This window comes from Hemicordylus capensis, chromosome 5 (genome assembly GCF_027244095.1).
Source record: "Hemicordylus capensis ecotype Gifberg chromosome 5, rHemCap1.1.pri, whole genome shotgun sequence".
NCBI classification, from domain to species: domain Eukaryota; kingdom Metazoa; phylum Chordata; class Lepidosauria; order Squamata; family Cordylidae; genus Hemicordylus; species Hemicordylus capensis.
This window is the reverse complement of record NC_069661.1, coordinates 181706875-181729543: the sequence shown is the minus strand read 5'-3', so window position 1 is coordinate 181729543 and position 22669 is coordinate 181706875. Positions and strand designations below refer to the sequence as shown.

Genomic DNA, 22669 nt, shown 5'->3' with positions numbered 1-22669 from the left:
AAATTAACAGATAAAACTGCAACCTCCTCCAACAGAAAATTAATGCACACAGAATGAAATATTTTGTTACCCCTGCTTCTTGTAAGAGAGAAAATAAAATCTATATAAAAGAACAATACATAATCCCTCTGAATTAACAGTGAATGAGTGGCTTTAGTAAAGTCTATTAGTTGGGGGTGGGGGAAATTAATTTGGAGACTACTCAGAAACTATCCATATTCTGTAAATGCACTATATCATTCCTTAAAAATGAAATGAGTAACTCATGTTAAGTCAGGACATCTGATAATCTTTTTCTCCTGGATATTATTATCATGTGATATAGCCACCACTACAGGTTTAACTGAAAGTTGAGAGCTGGTCTTGAGGTAATAAGCATGAACTAGCTGGCCCTGCACAGAGCATCTGTGCAGTTGTGCACTGAGCCTGTGGCATCCCCCCCCCCCGCAGCTCTCTCGCTCGCTTTCCCCCCCCCCCGGAAGCTCTCTCCCCCCCAGAAGCTCTCTCCCTCCCGGAAGCTCTCTCGCTTACTCTCCCCCCGCAGCGCTCTCGCTTGCTCCCCCCGCAGCTCGCTCACTCACTCGCTCTCCCCCCGCAGCACTCTTGCTCGCCCCCCCTGCAGCACTCTTGCTCGCTCCCCCTGCAGCGCTCTTACTCACTCTCCCCCCGCAGCTCATTTGCTCGCTCTCTCCCCACAGCTCACTTGCTTTCCCCCCTTGCAGCTCTCCCCATTGGGCGGGCAAGGGCCAGGCCATCCTGCTGCCACCTCCCACCTCCTCCTCCTGGCTGGTAGGGCTTTGCCCGCCGTCTGCCCCCCAGGAGCGGCAGCAGTGGTTGACTGGGCCGTTCCTCACTGCTGCCACCACCATGGCCACTCATTCCCCTCAGGCCGCTGACAGGCCCGGGGGCCCATCCCGTGCCTGCCTGCCTCCCTCTGATGATGACCTCAGTAACCCCAAACAGCAGCAGTGGTTGACCAGGCCCTTCCTTGCTGCCAATAGGTGCTGCCATGGCCACTCATTCCCCTCAGGCTACTGACAGGCTCGGGCCCATCCCTTGGCCTTCCTTCTGTCTCTCTTCTTCTCCCTTCTTTTTCTCTCTTTCTCTCTCCTCCACTCACCCTTCCCCACTCTTTTGTCCCCCTCCCTTCATGTTTTTTCTCTCCCTCCCTCCCTCCCTACCTGAGTTAACAGATTTCGTTCATCTTGTTTCCTCATTTAATTCACACAACGGCATCCTCCTTCTCCTGAAGGGGCTCTTTCCTCCCCCACAACCCGTCCTTTTGCAGACCCCTGCCTGCTCTCCTTTTATATATATAGATTCCTCTCCTCTACAGTCAAGAACATCTTCCAACCAGTAACAGTTGCATTCCAACTGACCTTAACCATCACAGGCTGCTCCTCCTTATCTGCATATAGAATCCCCACTGCCCAATCACCAGAGTGCCACAGGCTCCTTCTCCTATCTGCATATGGAAACCCCACTGCCCAGTCAGGTGCTTCTGCTTGCAAACTCTGTCAGCCAATCGCCTCCTTTCTACCATGTCCCCATGCATGCCCCCCCCCAATTAATAATATAGAGATGTCCCCTTTGATAAGCAAAGTTCACCCTGGTTTGCATTTGAATGGCTACATGTGAGCACTGTAAGATATTCTCCTTAGGGGATAGAGCTGAGAGCAGAAGGTTCCAAATTCCCTCCCTGGCAGCTCCAGATAAGGCTGAGAGAAGACTCCTGCCTGCAACCTTGAAGCCACTGCCAATCTGAAGGCAATACTGAGCTAGATGGACCAATGGTCTGATTCAGTAGAATGCAGCTTCCTATGTTCCTATCCAGAACTCAATCTATTCCTATAGTATTGAAACTTGATATGCCATGCCAAATGCTCAGTAATATATCAAAGTAGTCATTATGGGCCATCTAAGAAGATTAAAAAAACAGAGGAAATAATGTTTAAAACATTGTGGGGATAGACTTATACACAGTGCTGTTTTCATATGTAGGCTTGCCATAGTGACATTCTCCTCTTTGCCACCTTTCTCCCACCTCTCCTCTCCTTAATCCATCACTTCCAAAGTAAACATCTTAAAATCACTGGCTTGATCAATTAATGCTGCCAAATGGCGAAATAGACTATGCACGTGGTAGTTATCCAGATTATGTTGTTTATTTTGAAGGCAGTACGATTATGACTTACTGCAGTTATTCAAGAATCCATATTACTCTTTCCCCTTCTCATTCTCTATGGACACAAATAGTTTGTAATCTATGTTGTCATCACTATGGATTTTACTTTTGTTCTCCAACATTAAAAAAATAGGTAGTCCTAGTGAGTGGATATCTCAGACTCCAAATCTGAGGAAGATTGTGCTTCATCATTTGGTAAATGCCACTTCATACCCATGTGGTGCACATACTGAACTATATGCACACAGATGGAATCTATTGTGGAATATGTATTATGGCTTACCATTTCTATAGAACTCTCTTAGGTTAAAAGCCCTATTATCGATCTTGTAATTAATTAATTATCCAGCACCAACTTTGGCATACCCCAGCTTTGGTGCTGGAGAAGGCTTTTGAAGATACCATGGACAGCCAGGAAAACAAACAAATGGATCATAGAACAAATCAATTCATAATTCTCGCTGGAGGCACAAATGACCAGGCTCAAACTATCATACTTCGGACAAGACCCAGGTCCCTTGAGAAGTCGATAATGCTGGGGAAAGTGGAAGGAAAGAGAAGAGGACGACCAGCAGCAAGGTGGATGGACTCGATTCCGACAGCAATGAATGCACCATTGCGAGACCTTAAAGGCCAAGTTGAAGACAGATCATCCTGGAGAGAATCTATCTATGTGGTCGCTAAGAGTCGACACCGACTTGACGGCACTTAATCAATCATCAATCAATTAATTCCTATTCTGAAACGGAGTCTGAAAGCGACTAATCTGCTTATGGCACATGCTCCCAATGGGAGATTTACAACCTGAGCCGCAATTCGGTTAAAACGGGGTGCTTGGATTAAAGCGGCCCTAGTCTCAACGGAAAGTAATTTGAAGCTTCCAGTCTTTTTCGACGACCACCTGCATAAAGCATGGCGCAGTGTAGGTTTTCGCACGGCTGCTTAGTAACGGCCTCGTGATCTCCTTTTGTGCGGAGAAAGGGAGGCTCCTGTCCTAAGGGTAACAGTGTCACTGTGGCAGCACTCGAGTAAAAGAGGCGGAAGAGCCCGGGGCGGAGCGATGAAGCGCAGTGTTGGTATACAAAAAGCCGCTGCACGTTGGAGGACGTTGCACGCCCTCTTTCTCTCCTCCCTCTGACGTCGCCCATTCCGGTCTCCAAAAGGAGAAGCTTTCGGATACATTCTTTAGACCTGATTGCGACGTTCCACGAGAGCAGCGCTGGCTGGTGCTGAACACATTACAAATCTAGCAAAGCATCAAAGCCGCATACCTCAACCTAGTTTACCTGTCATTTTTTTGTTTTGTTTAATTTAATAAGAGAACCATAACTTATTATTTTATAAAGATTTTTAGAAACCGTTTGTTTATGTATATAGGTTTTTCTACTCCGTTTTTGAATTGTTAAGCTTTTTTTTTTTTTTTTTTGGTCCTTCTGAAGACGTAATTTAAAAATCACGATCTCATCAAAGATCTCGTGGTCCTTAGAAGATTGAAAGAAACTCCAGAACGTCCAGATTGTAAGCTTCATTGATTAAGGTAAAATGTTGAGTTCGACTGTTTCTGCGGCGTGGAATGGGTGTGTGGATGGAAATGAGTTTTCGATGAGGAGATTGGCTAATTTCATTAGGTTATAGCTAAGAAGAAAAGCTTTGGTGAGCGTTTCTTTATGTAAGATGGTGCGATTCTCATGTAAAGCGGCAGGGTCTGTGTGGTGGGGAATAGCCAGCCAGCGCTGCTGCATCCTAGCAGTATTTTAAAAATTACCCATCAGAAAAAAAGCATGGGTAGTGCAGTCTTTTTCCTTTCCAAATATTTTATTGGATATATCATAATATGACAAAACTGCATTGATTCCAAATAACTCTTGAATCATAATTCCAGGAGTTACACAAATGATTTATAATAACTTCAAAATAACAGTATTTTCAGTTACACATTCTGATTAGTACACCTATTCCAAGCGCTGGTGGTGCAGTCTTGTGACTTGATTTGCATTTTTCCATTTTAAAATGCAGGGATCCCGTTGGAGAGGGGAGCTAGAAAAGATAAATGAAACCTTGGTTAATGAAAAAAAGCAACCTCTTAGCCAGGTTGCATCATATTAGTTCCAGGCAGAGGAGGAGCCAGGGTTAAGGTAGTTTACTTCTGAATCTGTACACATATATTTGTGCATGTGTGGTGTGTGGGTGGGTGTATCATAATTCTTTGTAAATCTGTTTTCATGAATCTAACCCACCTTTAGAATTTAATTTCTGGTTTGGTTTAGTCTACCTTTAAAAGTGCTAAAATTGATTAAGTATGAAAAAGCAGGTGATGATTTTGGTATATGGGTTAAAATATATTGTTGAGAAGATAATGTGTATAATATGTCCACTGGCCTTTCCCACAAACCTTATCCCCACCAGTGGCATGCGTTCTTGTGTTGTAGCTGGATATTATCTTTGTTCTGCTGTGTTGTACTTTTCCTTCTCTTTCTCTCTGCCTTCACCCTCCCTTCTCTGCTGGTACTTTTCCACTTGCCTGCTGATGAATCAGCCGTGCCGAGCAGCGGCAGAAGCAGCAGCAGCAGATCACGTGACCCAGTTCGGGAGACCACTGCAGTATTGACGTTTCCTTTTTACCTTCACAGACAAGGCAAGTCCAGCAGCCAAGGACAAAAGATCAAGAGGAGCCTGGGCTGCTGTCACTAACCCAAATAAATAATTTGCCTGCTGAATCTGGTACCTAAGAAGACATCCTGGATCCCATCATGACCAAAGCTGAAATGAGCAAGCTCAATACTTCTCCTGATGAAGACAGCAGCTGCTATAGCGAAGACTTTAAGTACCCTTACCCAAATCCCAACAGCAATGACTCTGACTTGCCCTATCCACCCTACTCGGCCTCCTCATCCTCCAGCAGCAATGGCTTCAACTACCCCTACCCAATGAAACCAGCTGCTATGAAGAGGTCAGAGGGGTTCTGTTTTTTCTTTTGCATTGCTTTTATTTTAGGGCACGATTTACCTCTCTTTGATATCAAACTTAAATATTTTATTGATTTCAGTGGCAATAGATTTTGATCTTGATTTCCAGTTCTGCCTTTTAAAAATGTTTCAGGATGGCCAATATTTGATTGTTTACATAGAATATAAACATAAAAATAAATTTTCAAAATGTTCAATCCTAAACACATGTCTTTAGAAATCAGTCTCACTAAAATCAATCTGATCTATAGCTGAAAAAAACCTGGTTTCTATTGCTTCTTTAAGTGGAAGATACTTGATACTTAAAACCACTTTTTCCTCCCTCCCATAGCCATTATGGAGACATGGACCCAGAAAACCAAAACTTTTTACTTGAATCCAATCCTGGAAAGAAGAAATATGAAACTGAATATGTAAGTAATAAATAATCTTTTTACAATAAGCACATTATTGGTGAAGATATTCTTTAGTACAAATTAAAATCTATTCTTGATTCTGAATGAATGATTCATCCCCACCATATATTTCCATTTTTCAGCATCCAGGCACTACTTCCTTTGGAATGTCGGTATTTAATCTGAGCAATGCTATTGTGGGCAGTGGCATCCTTGGACTTGCTTACGCCATGGCAAACACTGGAATTGCTCTCTTTGTGTAAGTGTTACTGCCCATTGAAATTACAATGTTTTTGTGTGTGTGAATTTTGAACCCATTTGCTGTTTTGATCTTTCAGAATATACCACACCTAAAATTATATGATTGTTTGTAAACAGAAGAATAGGTCACAAAGACCAAAGTTAAAATCCTGTACATCAATTACACTTCTCGAATATATGACTGTAATGACACCAAGAGGAAAGGGACTAAGGCTGCAGTCCTATGCACACTAATTTTGGAATAATCTCTGTAGAACTGAGTAAGACTTATTTCCAAGTAAATGTGCATGGGATCAAGTTACTAATCATTTTAAAGGCAAAAGGCATATTCCAGCCAAAAATAGGCATTAGAATCCTCTTGAGAGTTAAGCACACGTTTAAAGCGTTCCCACTGAAATAAATGGGATTAAAAGATATGTAACCTTGGCTGGATCATACCGAAAGTATTCTGTCTTAACATGTTTGTATGCAGAGTAGCTTAAGAAAACAACTTCTTGTGTTAACTTCATACTCTGAGACTGAAATCATGTGCACTTTACTGTGTGGTTTAATTATCACGTGGGCATCTTGCTTTGCTTTGGTTAGTACACATTGCCACCATTCATAAGCTTGGTTTTTCCCAGTTCAAATGTCACAGCACTTTTCTCTAGAGACTGCAAAAGAAGTCATTTACCCATTTGCCTACCTTGAATCCTGATCCCTAGCGTTCTGCAATTGGACTTAAATGCAGTCCCATAGGCTTTCCTTATTTCTGCCCACCCACAGCCAAACAAAGTTGCTGTAAACTAACTGCCATATTCAAGGCAAGAATCCTATCAATTTAACACCTCTGGTGCATTTTCAGTTTCTTCCTTTTAATTCAAATATTCCTGTGTACTCCAGCATTGGTGTGCTCATGTAACCTTTTAGGCTAAACAAAAAACAAAGCATAAAAGTGCTCAAGGATTACGGGATGTTGAGGGACGCAGAAGGGAGAAGGACACAGCTACATGATCAAAGTAATGGAAGAAGAGCTTCCTTTGGGGGAAGTGGGTTATGGAGACAAAAAATGTGGTGGCACAATTTTCTGATTTTTGTAATATGACACTTTAATTGTGATCACAGAAGTATACAGAAGAAAGATTAAAAGGTTTTTGAAAAGCTCTTCTCAGATGTGTTCAATTCTGTGTAAACAATGGTGTTTTTAAATAGACTACATCTGTTCAGGGCTGGCGCAAAAATCTCAGGGAGGACAAAATGGGATTGTAAATCCACTTTCTTACATTATTTTAATAATTTAAGTGGCACATGTGAAATATGTGCTTGTATCCTAGGATTATCATAATAGTGCCTTAAATTTATCTTTCTGTCTTTTCAAATATCTCAGAATGACGTACTGCTGCTCACTCTGAGAGGTCCAAATGTGTTGTATGCTGATAATAATGTTAGTGTTGCTACATAAATGAATTGAAGCATGAAGCACATTTTGGTGTATAACATGTATTCATTTCCCCCTTAATTATTTTAATATAGAAGTTTATATATGTGGAATACATATAAGAAAAAAATGTGCCATACAATTAAAAGGGAAGAGGATATTTATTTTAGCATGCATCTTGCTACATGTGATTTCATGCTTCAGGAAAGTTTTATAGTGGTTTGAATGTCATCAGCAGATTGCATGCTACTAGTAATCTCATGTGGCAAGGTCCCATTTAAGTCAGAGGAGGGCTTTCTTTATTGATAACTGTGGATAATATCCTGACTGCATTTACTAGAGGAAGTACCTGTTGAAATTTAGCAGTCCCTTAGCGTAACTCAAGAATAGTAATACTGAGTAATTTAGTTGGGATGTCAGCCCCTGTCTTTTGCATCAGGGACTTTTGTGTCAGACACAGAATAAAGCATATGAACCTTTCATTTGAGTTGTCAAACCTGTTACCTGTTAGATCTGCATTGATGAGAAAAGGTGCTGAAGCCCTGAATAGGAATGTGCACGAACCATGACTCAAAGCGTGATTCGAGCACTTGTATTGAAATTTGAAAGGGACATTAAGAAAAAGGAGAGCAGGTCATTACCTGCCCCATCTAGCTTCCTGCTGGGGTGGCACGCATCCCAGTAACACCCAGTGCAGTGTCAGCACACACATTTGCTTGGTCAGCAGCGCCACACTGACCATACAAATGGCGGCCACGCATGTGCAGGCAATATGTGCATGCTGACACCCTGCATGGGGTTATTTGAATGTACACTGCCCATCCCAGCAGGAAGCTGAATGGGGCAGTGGACAACAGGTAAGGACTTGCTCTTCTTAATGTTCCCTTCTGAATTTCCCTAAAAGTGTTCGAATCACACTTCAAACGGTGGTTCGGGCACATCTTTAGCTCTGAACTTCTGTAGGCAAGTAAATGACTGTTAGCAAGTAAATTATTCAACTCCATTTCTGACAAATGAGTTTTCTGTAACTGTTGGTAGGTCTTTTAGTTTAGCCATTAGGCCAACAACTAAATGAGGACAAACCACATGATAAAATCCACAAAATCAACATACTACTTCACATTATATACTTCATATTACATCAATAGAACTTATTTTTAATTGTAAACCACCCTGAGCCATTTTGGAAGGGTGGTATATAAATCAAATTAAAAAATGAATAAATAAATAATACACATATGTAAGTATGTGTGGGATTGCAAACATGATATGGAAGGAAGTCAGTTTGGTATCTCTACTCTTGAGCCATTAATAATTGTATAGAAAGACTGGGTACAAAAAACTTACCAGATTAAAAGTGTGGGGTCATTGTGAGACTGAACTTGCTTAAATGCAAGCACTCCAATTTAATTGGTTTGTCAGCTAAGCTATGTGTTGTTGGAATGTGTATTGTATCTGATCAACAATAAAAATCAGTTATATTTTTATATTTTGTTTTAGCATTAAATTTGGGCATGATACAGCCAAAGTTTAGCACTTCTAGATATCACTGATTTCGATAGGAAAATAAAGCATATGCTTAAATTTAACACTCTGAAATGAATGGGGGAAGAGTGCTCGACTTTGGTAGAATCAAGCTTTGTAATTTTTTTCTGCAGTTTTATTGTTGCACTGTAGTTACATGTTCATTTCATGCCAATCAAATTTAAAATTATGGGCTTTCTCTTTTTAGAATTCTTCTACTTGTTGTGTCGATTTTCTCTTTATATTCTGTTCATCTCCTCTTGAAGACTGCCAATGAAGGAGGTATGTAATACCTATGTGTAAATAAGCCGTTACCCTCCCTCCCCCCTGCCATGTGTATTACATGCTCACGACTGTTTCTGTTCCATGAAATTATAGGATCTCTGTTATATGAACAACTGGGAATGAAGGCATTTGGTATGACTGGAAAACTTGCAGCATCTGGATCAATTACAATGCAGAACATTGGAGGTAAGGGCTTTCAAATGCATGTCTTTTTTACACCCTCTGTTTTAAAATAGTTGTCTTCTCTATTCTGATGAAATGATTTTGTCACATAACATGCTTCCATTAATGTCCTAAAAATGGCATTATGAAACTTGTTTTGTGACTCTTTATCATGTGCCATATTCTTTATTTGTAATGATCTACAATGTTATTCACCTGCAGCTATGTCAAGCTACCTCTACATAGTGAAATATGAGTTACCATTGGTCATCAAGGCTTTTATGAACATCGAAGAGAACACAGGGTAGGTCTTAGAACTGCTCAGCAGAGAACTGATAGTAGAAACAGAAATGGGTGTTGTAGAAACTATCTGACAACCTCTGTTGAAACATGTAAGTGCAATGTCTTAACCAACAGAAGAGATCATTGTTAACCTCCAGTTATGCTTGCCTACTTCTTCAGTGGGCTATTTGACATAGGATCTTTCCTAGGAAAGGGGTTAGGAATGAGATTATCGGATGTAATAATCCAGGATTGGTACACAAGTTGTGTCTTTTCGAAAGTTCTATTGCACACTCAATAGCATGTTAAATATTTGATTACGAGTTCCACTGATTTTAATGGTTACAGCCCAGAGAAGGCTAGGGGCACACCATTGAAATCATTAGAATGTGAGTACAGACTTGGGTCCTGTTTAATTCAGTCTCTCATAACTTTCTCTAAACTGTTCTCAGAGTGCTTAGGAAAGTGGTAAAAATTAACAGCAGTCTGCAATAGAAGGCTTAATTTCTTTGGGCATAATCTTTTCCCCGTGTGGATGTGGTATCCAATGCAGCGTTTGAAGTATATAAATGTATTCGCATGCTCTGGTAGATTATTCCTACCAGACCATCAGGATCAAAGGTGGCCTGGGATTTGATGTACCAGGGGGTTGATCCTGTCCCTGATAATTTTACCAGGGTTTTGATCCTCATTTCACTCTAAATTCCTTTGACAGAAGCGTGATATATTGCCATCAGAGAACTTTAGGTTACAAATGTTTACTTGGGCTACAAATATTTTTCTTGTTTTAAAAGACACCTGACAAATTATAATATATGAAAGCAAATGTTTGCACATCAAGTTCAGACTTCCAGAACAAAATTTAAGATAACAGTTATCTCAACGAGAGTATAGTATATGTACTATAGTACCAAATCTTTCTTAAAATGTAACATTGGCTGAATTTAGTCATGACATGAAACCATGAAACTCTTCTCACTACCAGACTGGGCTCCCATAGTCCAGTTTCTGCTGGTTATGAAAACCGCCGGGAGCTGCGTAGCTCCCAGTAGTGGCGCAGTGGCAAACCCACTTATGGAACCACCCCTTCAAAGCAGCCCTCTGTTTGAGCGAGCACTCTGTGAATCTCATTCAGTTGATCATGTGGGCTGCGGCAGGCACACTCGGGGGGGGGAGAGTGGGGATCCCAAGAATGTACCACGCACTCACGCAGTGCGCTCCAGGGGGTGGGACACCACATAGCGGCGCTTCCCTTCGCCCAACCCCTGGAACTGCCGGGTTAGCCACAGAGTGATTGTCTGTGGGGAGAGTGGGTCAAACCTGCTCTTCCTGCTGAACCCCTTTTGGCTCTTCACACTGATCGTATGTAGAGCCTTCATGATTTCTACTAATAATCATGGTATGGTTTAAACTTCATTGGTTAAGACCCCATGGTTTAGGCTTCCAGATATGCAGCAAGCAAAAATATGGTTTAGGCCACTCGCATCAGCTTAGGATTCAGCTTTATAGGTTTTCATGGTACAGCAGCTCTTGAGGCAGAACAGTGGCCTAACTGTGGCTTATTAGTGAATTCAGATATAACACGAAACCACAGTTAGCATATATTAGGCCCTTTCTCATGACCCGGGCAGCAGGGCACATGGGGAGGAAGGATACAGAAGCTTAACTCCCCTGCAGACGACTGCTCCCAGTTGCTGGGTGCACAAATTGCACACTCAGGTGACCCACTGCTGCCCCTGGTAGTGCGGAGTTGCAGGAGGTGGAAAATGATGCCCCAGCCCCTAGAAATCCCACAATGCACTATGCGTTGTGTGTCTGTCCCTGGCAATGGGTGGGGGCCCCTCAGTGTCTCAGCACCAACCGAAAGCAGCCGGTGCTGACACATGTTCAGTGAAACAGGGTTGAGGGAGCATTTATTCCCTTAACCTTTTTTAACAGCCGGATTTGCCTCTGGGAGCCGTGCAGCTCTCAGCGATTCTCATAGGCAGCCAAGCCTGGGCTTGGTTGCCTTATCCCTATCTTGGCTGCTCATGAGAACAGCCTCATTGTGGTTAACAAATCATGGTTCTAGATCCTGACAGCCACAGAAAAGAAAAGTTCACCCACAAAGAAAGGATGAGGCTTTGCGTATCCATAGCCGGAAACAGGAACTCATGTGCATGAGATAAGACTGTGATCGTTGTGTTCTCTTACACTGAAATACCAATATAACCTTGAACTACTTTAAATGGTGTATGTAACCATGCAGTGTTTTAACTTGCTGTGAACATAGGAAGCTGCCCTATACTGAATTAGACCATTGGTCTATCAGGCTCAGTATTGTCTTCACAGACTGGCAGCAGCTTCTCCAAGGTTGCAGGTAGGAATCTCTCTCAGCTCTATCTTGGAGAAGCCAGGGAGGGAACTTGAAACCTTCTGCTCTTCCAAGAGTGGTTCCCTCCCCAAAGGGGAATATCTTACAGTGCTCACATGTAGTCTCCTATTCAAATGCAAACCAGGGCAGACCCTGCTTAGCTAAGGGGACCAGTCATGTTTACTACCACAAGACTAGCTCTCCTCCAGCTAGTTTAACAGCTGTGATTTTGTAATTGTAATAATGTGGGTTTTTAATTGTAACCCACCTTGTAATTTTTTTATTTGAAAGGCAGTGTACAACCATTTCTAATAAATAAATCACTATAATTCTTCTGTCTTTTCTTTCAGAGAATGGTACCTCAATGGCAATTATTTGGTTATACTGGTATCCTTGACCATCATTCTTCCTTTGTCACTATTGAAAAATTTAGGTAAGTATATGTTGACTTTTAAAATATATTTTATATATAGTGGCAAACCACTTTGGAAGTAATGTGAGAGAGACCCCAAGGGGCACTTCTGCATTTTTGTTCCTTGTGCATGCAGAGATCAATGCATGCGCAACCTAAAACCTTCCAAACTGAAAATGTACACATCTACCACTATTAAAAATCTACTTAAGGGGATACCTGAGCAACCTATAGGGTCTAAAGGATGGGAGGATTTGCACCACAATAAATCTAGTAGGGATGTGTATGAACCTGTTTGGTGGCCCTTTTACAGTTCAAACACCCAGCGGTTCGAAGGTGCGGGGATAACTTAAAGGCAGGGGAGGGTACTTTAAGGGCATTCCCCCCCACTGGGCGTGTTTTGCCCACCAGCGCTCTCTAATACCTGTCCAGTGGGGCAGCAGCATGCCTCCCTACCGCTCCATCCTCTCCTCGGACCAGAAGTAGCCTGCACGCATGCAGAGAGCACCGGTGGGGGAAACATGGTGTGGGGGAAGTGCACCCTCCCCTGCCCTTAAAGTTATCCCTCCCACCTTCGAACCGTCCCATGCCGGTTCTGTGCACATCCCTAAAATCTAATGGTGACCATGTCAGCGGAGTCATTTTAAGCTAAGAATAGAATGGAAAACCATCAATTAAATTACCATATTTCTCTGAATTGAAGTCGACTCTGAATTTAAGATGATCCATTAAAAAGTAGAGGTTAAATACAGGTTATACCTGCATTTACTCAAAAGGAACAAGAATTTTAATGACCTCCCAGTTTCTAATTTAAAAAATGGGGGGGGGGGAGACTTGGATTCAGGTAAATACAGTACCAGCACCAATTCCTGTCAGTCTGCATTGACTTAGAAACTCATGGTGCAGACCATGGTAATGGACCATTGGTGATTTGCAGAGTACAAATTAAACTATTTCTTTATTACAGGTTATCTAGGTTACACCAGTGGATTTTCCTTGCTGTGCATGGTCTTCTTTCTTATTGTTGTAAGTATAGGTCTTTTCTCCCTCTATGTTCTAGAATACTTAGGATATTGAATTAAAACTGCCTTGAGATCCATTATGAAAGGCGGTATAAAAATAACAATCGATAAATAAAGTGAGATTAGGTCTAATGATGTCCAAATTTAGACTGAAAACAAATGTATCCAGTGAATGTTCCTGTCTAGTGAAACTAACAGGCTGCATTGTGGTCTTTCTTTGTTAGGTCATTTGCAAGAAATTTCAGATTCCTTGTGGACTGGATCATGATATGGTTAATGGAACTCTGAACACTACTCTCGACCACCTGACAACTGCTGCACTTTTTCATGGAACAGAACTCAATACAACAAGTGATGACATGTGCACACCAAAGTATTTCATCTTCAATTCACAGGTAAAGGTTTTTAGAAAGTAAAGTAAAGGAGAGAGAGAATCTGTCTATGCTAATTAGCAATATGATCATTTCAGTTTCTGACTGTTTCAAAGTCTCATTGGCTGTGGACATTGACAGTTCTGGTTTCTCTTGCAAGAGCACTTTGTATCTGTAGTAAGCTTCAGTGCTTCTTTTAATTACCCTTGAGTTAAGTAGCAAATGACTGTGGAGTGGAGAACATTCTTGGTCTTAAACAAAGGAGAGCCAGTCACTCTATCTCATAGCTTTTGTCAGGAATGCGAGCACAGCACTTGTGGATTCCACTAGAAGAAGTGCTGTTTAATATCTGTATGATGAAGCAAGATAGTAAGGTGGTTTCCACATGCACCTGTGTGGATTTAAACTCTGTTGGCACAACTCACCAATATTCCCATTCATTTCAATGGATTTTCAGTGGATTCAAAAGATATGAGAATATATCCTTCTGTGAAAAACACTTTTACTATGAATGGGTGTTCAAGAATATGTCAATCTTATTGAGAGCCATCAATATACCACCCAATCACTGGGATTGCCCTTATGGTCTCACCCAAAAGTAAAAATAAGGAACATGCTAGGTGTATTTCAGTCTTGCTGGCCACAACTTCAAGGAGGGGGAATACATGTATTTCTTCATAACAATAGGACTGAAGCCATAAGATACACCTCACGATTTAATGGCAAGACTCTTGGTGATTTGGATTATCATTACTTTCCTGATCAGTAACCTGAAAAAACAAATCTCAAAAAATTACTGAGAAAACTAAATTACTGTTCAAAAATTAGTTTTCAGTAATTAAGAAACTGACTTCTTAAAAGTTAATGTTGTGCTAGAGATTTATAAACATATGTTTATGTTTTTCAGACAGTCTATGCTGTACCAATCCTAACATTTTCATTTGTCTGCCATCCTGCTATTCTCCCTATTTATGAAGAATTGAAAGGGTAAGACTTTACATATATTGCACATCATATATTTAATTAAAAATAAAACAGGAATAGAAACATGTATTTCAAAAGTAATAATACAATTGTTTTCTTTCAAATAGCCGAAGTCGCAGAAGAATGATGAAAGTGTCTAATGTTTCATTTTTCGCCATGTTTCTCATGTACCTTCTGGCTGCTCTCTTTGGCTACCTGACATTTTATGGTAAATAACCTTTTCTACTTAATATTTTGAATTCAGTGGGACTTAAAAGGTGTGAGTACATGGATTGTGCCCTGTGTATCTTGTAAATATGAATGTAATCTTGGGTGAGAACTGTGAAGCAGTTGCTCCCCGATCCTAAAAGCACTACATAGAAATAAGCCCCATTAATTGCTTTGGAACTTATTTCTGAGGAACTGATTTCAGGAAATTCTGACTTATCGTTTGAAGCTTGCTTACTGAGTAAATGCATTTCAATTGAAGTGAATGGTGCTGAAAATGTGAATAACAGCAGAATATAGCCCTTTAATTTTATGTACATGTGAAAAAGCACACAAAAAATTTGCAGTGTTGAGCAGCATAACTGGAGGTGTGAATGTCATTCTTGGGATTTATTATACATCTGTTACAGTCCAGAGTCCATATAGGTTCATGGTTGGCAACTATTTTTAATGTTGGGGTGGGACATAAGGGAAGAGAGAGAGAGAGAGACCTTTTGGGAAGCAGAGCCATCACTTTGCCCATCATCTTCCTGTGCTTGGAGATGATCAGGCGGGAAAGGACAGAGTGCACCCATAAGAGAATTCATTTTTTCTCTTGCATACAGCAGTTTCTATAATCCTGCCTCCTTGGTTTCCTGGAAGTCAGGTGAAAACAAAAGACAGACCAGAGCATGCTAGGGAGAAGATGATTACTGATTTTCCTAGTGCAGTCTGGTCTGTATATTTGTTTCAGCCAACACTTCTTGTTCCAAGGAAATTTTTGAAAAGTTTCTTCTCTGCTCAGAAGCTGCTCAGGTGCCTCTCTGTCCTTCTGAGCAGCTTCAGGGCATTTTGTAGGGGTAGGAGGAAGAGAGATAAGGAGATGGTTGGGGACCAATGGAAGTCTTCATGGGTTATGCCATAGATAGCCACTAACTATTCCCTAGAACAGGCAAATTCAATTTGATGATTAATTGCATCTACTTAAGCAGTGCATAGGGATTCCACTGTTGTATTATGTGTATGCTAATATTAATTGGTGCTCTATTAAAATGCTATTTTCTTTGCAGGAAATGTTGAACCAGAGTTACTTCATACATATTCTGCTGTTCTGGGATCTGGTGTTCTTTTGCTCATTGTGCGTCTGGCTGTCCTGATGGCAGTAACTCTTACTGTGCCAGTAGTGATTTTTCCAGTAAGTATTTTTTCTTAATAGTATCTTCTAGTTTTGACAGTGATTTGGAAATAGGCTAATTTAGAACTTAAGAATTAATTATTTGATAACTTATTTAGAACCTATAAATTTTAATAAATAAAATTTATTTAATTTTAATAAAAACTCATTTCCAGTTTGTTTGTTTTTTGACTGTTTTACCTTTTCATGTCAAAATTATACTGATCAAACTTGGATTTAGTTACAATTTTGCAGTTAATTCCTATTTCGAGGAGAGTGAAAAGGAGATGGAATTCTTGTGTGCCAGCTGCTCTGTTCATTTCAATAGAGGATGCAGATTTGTGTATGTTAGTAGCACACAGGTGCATTTTCTGCCTCTGGTAACATGAACAGAACATGATTCGCATTTACTTGTATCACAAATATTTTCTTAAAACATCTGTATCATAGCATCCATGTTATTATATTTTGTTGCTGAGTGTCATCACTGTAACATCACTGATAAATCCATTTTTGGATTTTACTCCAAAGTATTTTGGATTTGGTATGACACATTGACTGGGACTCAGCCAAAAAAACAAAAAAGCCTTTGGCTTATCCATAGAGAACACCTGATTGTTATTTGTTGTTCATTTGGGTTAGCACAGGTTCCCAACCTGTGGGTACATTAGATGTTGCTGAACTATAATTTCCATTATCCCCAACCACAATAATTATAGCTGGGGATCTTGGGATTTGTCTTTCAGGGTCATCTAGAGCAGGGATCCTCAATGTTGGGCCCCCAGATGTTCTTGGACTTCAACTCCCATAATCCCCAGGCCCAGTGGCCTTTGGCTGGGGCTTATGGGAGTTGAAGTCCAAGAACATCTGGGGGCCCAACATTGAGGATCCCTGATCTAGAGTACCACATGTTGGGAATCCCTGGGTTAGAACCTTTAAAATAGAAGGGATCTCCCCAATTATTTGTTTCAGTTCTCTGAATTCTATGGGTGTTTTTAAGGAACATTTCCAAAAGTTTCAAACCTAATATGCCATATTTAATGTTTTGTTATTAATAAGTATTCCTATATCTTACAGATTCGCAGTTCCATCACACAGTTGTTTTTTGTAAAGAAAGAATTCAGTTGGCTACGTCACTTTGCTATTACAGTATCTCTTTTGGTATTCACCAACGTGCTTGTAATCTTTGTTCCCACCATTCGAGATATATTTGGATTCATTGGTAAGGGCTCTTTGTTTTTCTTGTCCTTTACTAAAGCTTTAAGCACAGCTTTGTAACCTGATAGAGTATTCTAATATAAAATTAATATTCCAATGAACTTAAATTTTTAAAACAGGTGCTTCTGCTGCCGCCATGCTGATCTTTATACTGCCATCTGCTTTCTACATTAAACTGGTGAAAAAAGAATCAATGAAATCAGTACAGAAGATTGGGGTAAGTGCAGAGGAGGAGTGCTTATAATCATTTCCCTTCCTGACTAGGAAAAAGCAACAACTTAGAAATGTCCGCACATCCATTTTAAGAGTTGCTGGCTGCATCAACGAAGTGATTGACTATTAATTCTGTAGCTCTCTAGGGGCAGAATTGCCATGAATGTGCCATCTCCCTTTTAGTCTTTTAAATTTTTGCCCTCTTCCTAGAGATTGCTGCCTTATGATCTTCTTAAGAATTGGGTTTCCTGCTTTGATTCCTGTTGTTCATTAGTAGGCCTGGGCAAATATTCAACTTTGAGGCTCCAAAGCCAAATAATTTGCACCTCCTCCCTGCTTCTAGTCATTCCCGCCCCCCGCTGGCCCCGTTCTCTGAGCTCAACACCAGGGGAGGACCGTTAAAGGGAGCGAAGCTGTGGGAAACCTCAGTGGTGTTGTAGAAGCCATGTCAGAAGACAGTTCTAGAACACTACGAAATACAGTCCTTCCCAGTATTCCACGCATGATTTCCAGATGCACAAGCTGCTTTTAAGGCACTGAAAATTATAAGCAAAACTCTAGCTGTGTGCTCAGTACCTTAACACATGAATAAACTGGTTTGTTTTAAAGTCTGCTTGTGTCTGGTGAAATAATTCTTTGGTATTTTTGTACTTTGTCTTTGTAGGCTGTTCTTTTCCTGATCAGTGGCATACTTGTGATGACTGGAAGCATGACCTTGATCATTCTGGATTGGATCCACAATGCTGCTTCTGATGGCCATTAACTATCCACTTTGAACAGCAATGTTCATTCAACAGTCTACTGAGAGAAAGAACTTCTTACCCATGTTTGCAATTTGGCTTCCTTTGAAATGCAGATTCTTTGATGCTGGTACTTCTGACTTTAGAATAGTGAACTTTGAGGGAAAAAGAAACTATTCTGTACAATGGGAATGGATACTAACATCAAACCACCTGAATCTTTGGCTGAGGGAAGTGACTATTTATTCCATTCCAGAGAATGGACAGCTATCTCTGTAAAATTTTATCAAGCCATGTTTGGCTTTTGTCATTGTTTTTTGGATATTTTATTATTTACTTGAATGTGCCTAATGGAAACAAGTGATGTGAGAAATATGTTAGTTTACAGCAGGGGCAGGGAGGTAAGCTAACCAATGAAAGTGAAAGAGAAAAACACGATTATTTTTGTACCAAAAATTTTATGGACCTCAAAAGCACTATTTTGACTTTAAGAAAATATTTTGTAAGTTAATGATCCAAATAAGAGTAGAAAAAAACTTGTAAACTGTTTAATCAGTGTTCTAAATCCAACATGCTTTGCCTTTCTACAGGGGCATAATTTAAATGTATATTTTTGGCCATAAGAAATTATTTTTGAAATTTATTATGCTAAACATCAACTAATTTGAATGATTCAAAATGATAACTGAGTTCTGTACGTAACTTAGTCCTCTTCTGAATCTAAAACCAAACACTTATTTGTTAAGACCCCATGGCTAAATATCTGATCTAACCAACATAAACCACTACATTCTCTTTCAAGTAGTTATTTACTCAAATTGTCATGTTTTTAAAAGATTAGAATGGATGATGTATTAAACAGTTTGTACGTAGCAAATATAGCATCCAGTACAATGAGTGCTACGCCCAAGCAAGTCCTTTGAAATTAATGAGGTCTGGAGAGGTGCAGTATTTGATCAATTCACTATAATGCAATCTTATCTGTTTTGTTCTTGAGGTGCTCAATCGTGTGATAAGATAAAACAGAAAAGTTGTTTTCATTCAGTTGCAATTATCTACCAAATCACATTGGACTATTTGCCATTAGTGGGAAGTTCCCCTTACTGAAAACACACGATCTACTGATCATTAATGTTACATATTATAGCTTTATTTTATTTGACTTTTTCAAAACAAGTAAAAGTGAGGTCCTACTATAGTTTACTAGCAGTACAATATTCAGACTGTACAATATTTTTTTAACTTCCAAGTTTTCATCCATTATTGGATTTTAAATTATTTTATTTTTCGTTACTGTTTGAACATGTGATATTTCTACTCAATACTACGCCAGGATTTGGTGTATGAAGCAAAATTCTCTTCGTGAAGTTTCTGGGATCCCTAATGTAACTCGTATTGTACAACAACCTTCTTAAAATGGGCTACATTGTCATCTCTTGTGTATTTGTTTCTGAAATACATGTACGCTGATTGAGCCTTAACTTGTTGCTAAAGCAAAAGGAGGTATGTAGTTATTATTAAGGGCATCACAGAGCCCTATTACGCCTTCCCCTCCTTTCTTCCTCAACACACTGGGCAATTACAGAGAATGGGAGATCTGTTCTCCCAACTGCTCAGCCAAGGAGACATTGCTGGATGAGTATATAGGAGGATGTACAGGCATTCCATTCCCCAGATTGCCCTGCAAAGGCACCCAAGGGCATCATATACCTGTGCCAAGTGTGTGTGTGGGTGAGTGAGTAAGGGAGATCTGGGATCCCTCTGTGCATGAGCGCTATACCAGTACAGGGAAAGATGATGCCCTGTTTTGTTACTACTTGCATGTTCACTGAATCATTTCAGTTCCAGGCTGAAGAGATATGGTACATTCAGTGTTGCTTTGTATACACATATGCCACTGAGAAGATCATTGTGTAAGGATATAGACTAGAGTGTAGTACTCCATGGACTGCTTTCAACTATGTTCATCTGGCATAATAATTTACAATTCTGATTTACTTAATTTCAAGTAGTAATTGGATTGAAAGGATCACAAGATAACATGTGATTAGCTACTAACAACACAGGGCTATTTTAAAAACTCTAGGCCCACTATTAATATTTGGCAGATGTCAACCATTGTCTAGGTTTTTAATCAGATAATGCAAATGTTTATATTTCTGCATGGCAACTGCTAGCCCCTAAGGCTGCAATCATTATTCCATTTAGGTCAGTATCAAAATAAACCTGCCTTACTGAAAAGTGACTAATTCTTTCCTTACCTGTTGTGAGTGGCTTGACTTTTGAATCTAAATCATTACCCTGGTAGGGCAAAATGAACTGTACTTGAACAGTCCTGATCTTCTCTTTTGTGCTCCTGTAACCACACCTATACTTACAAGAACTTAAACTTAGTTTTGCTCTGAATTTCTAAAAAAAAAGAACATCTTAAGAGTTTGAAAGATTGCAATTTTCTAAGCAGTTGGTTAATGTAAGATACCATGTTTTATTTGTTGTGTCTCAGAACTGTCATTGACTTCAGTGGATTAGGGTTATTCTATACATTTGCAGCAGATATGTATAATATAATTTTCCTGAATATTGGACTAATCTAGTGGTACTCAGCTTAACAGCTTGAATATTACTTTCAGTTTATGGAATAATCTTTATTAATATGGCAGCTCTTCCTTTTTACTCATTAATGTGGCTTGCTACCAAAAAAGATTAGAGTTGTCCAGTACCTGCACACAATCAATTTGGGGTAGGGAACAAGTGGATCTGTTTTCCGACATTGGAAAGGGTATGTAGCCTAAGAAGAAATCTGAATTTGCTCTTCTTAGCAACAGGGTGGGGGAAAATTATAACAGATACTGCTTTGTGTCATTGTTGAAGTCATTGCTGAAGCTGTGATCTCTGGATAGGACACAGAATCACTCAGCTTTTTACCATTCAGTAACTATATAGTTCTCCAGCTGCTTTTGTTTTGAGTACCACTAGGCTAGACTGATCTCTGATGTCTGACTCGCAGACCTGTCTCTTTGGAGGCTTCTGTGCATCACCTGAGCTAACAGTTTCAGTATTAATTAAACCACTGCTTGTTGCCTAGTTTTAAAATTACTGTCTTCCATTTTATTTCATTAAAAATGTTATTTATAGAACAGTAACCTGTTGAAGTTAAAACCTATTTTTCAGTATTTATGGGTAGCCTCTATGTACAGAATAGTACAAAAGTGTGTGTGTATATATTGTAAATATATTGTATATAATGTAGGTTTGGAATTTTGTGTTTATGTATATAGTCTTCATTTAATGGCTAATGTGTTATTTCATCCATGATCATTCATGTTGTACATCCAGGGAAGAGCTGTTAGATGAAAGTTTCCAGAGAAATAATATAACTGTACAAATTGAAATTCTATGTATTCAAATTAGATAAGGACACATTACTAATGATAAAGAACTATGTATGAGATCCAAAGAGGTACTCTAGATGTGTCCAAGGCCTTGTGCTAGTCCAGTTTGGTGTTTTTTTAAAACATTTTTTTATTTTAATCATACTCCACACTATATCACAAACTGCTATGAAGCTTCCCCTCAGGTTCAAAAGCAGTTTGCTATGTTTATAGGAGTATGTTTCTGTTTGAACTGAAACATTACTAAAGCTTTTGGGGGTTCACAAAACTAGTTTAATAGTTCTTTGGAATATGGCCCATGACCCCAGAGACTATAATTGGTGCCGAGATCCATACATGCAAGGGCTTTGATATGTGAACACAGCTTGGCCCTTCATAAGAGAAAATGGGGAGTCTCTTCGTGCATGGAGTTTTTAACTGCCCCTTATTTGTTGCAAGTGTATTCTGCAATAAACATGATGATCTTTTGGGTCCACAAAATTTAGATTTTCAGAGTACAATTTGCCATCAGTGTTTTAAGTGACTGATTTTAAAAGCAGCATACCAAGCCTTCATGTATGATACTATTTGTATATACTAGATAGATACACACGGTATTGTTAGATCAACAATTTAAGTACAATTGTTGGAAAAGTGCTACACAGTTTCAATGAAACATTGTATGTTTTAACTAAAATAAAATAAAGATATACTCTTAGATATGGTGCAAGTGTGGAATTTATTTTTTAGTAGAAAATATAGTGTGCAAGAATATCTATCAGTCTCTTAAAGTGTCTACGGCCAGCAATTTACTTCCTATGGTGCACTTGCTTAAGTGGTTGTAGATTCCACAATACGTTAAAACAAAGCAGATGATCAAGTCTGATGGAGTCGTACAGCACAGCCAAGTCACAAAGGACAAGTGGCAGTTCCAAACTGATGGTTGCCAGCCCTACTCCATCAACTTCAGTGGGTTCAATCATGTAAACTCAGCTGGAGTCATAACCACAGAGTAGCAATTTATATGTAGAGTACCTAAGCTTGTTTATAGTAGTGGTCTTGTGTAAAGATTATCTACACACATAGCTTGTTTAGCTATATACTAAAATAGCCCTAAATGCAATCCCTCCATTACGACTGCATCATAC

General features: G+C 39.7%; 1 protein-coding gene across 2 annotated transcripts; it reads left to right on the top strand.

The window, feature by feature from the left end:
* The first annotated feature begins 3325 nt into the window (after positions 1–3325).
* Positions 3326–22239, top strand: SLC38A2 (solute carrier family 38 member 2). 2 transcript variants are annotated; one of them, XM_053253844.1, is made up of 16 exons: positions 3326–3722; positions 4816–5135; positions 5483–5564; positions 5690–5805; positions 8957–9030; positions 9127–9219; positions 9418–9499; positions 12181–12263; positions 13210–13268; positions 13489–13659; positions 14543–14622; positions 14727–14827; positions 15876–16000; positions 17057–17201; positions 17317–17414; positions 18075–22239. In XM_053253844.1, the coding sequence occupies exons 2-16, from the start codon at positions 4936–4938 to the stop codon at positions 18171–18173; spliced, it is 1608 nt and encodes a 535-aa protein (XP_053109819.1). In that variant the 5' UTR covers positions 3326–3722; positions 4816–4935; the 3' UTR covers positions 18174–22239. The 2 variants fall into 2 exon arrangements, with proteins under 2 accessions (XP_053109819.1, XP_053109820.1); XM_053253845.1 differs by lacking the exon at positions 3326–3722 and adding an exon at positions 4191–4320.
* Positions 22240–22669: the final 430 nt, after the last annotated feature.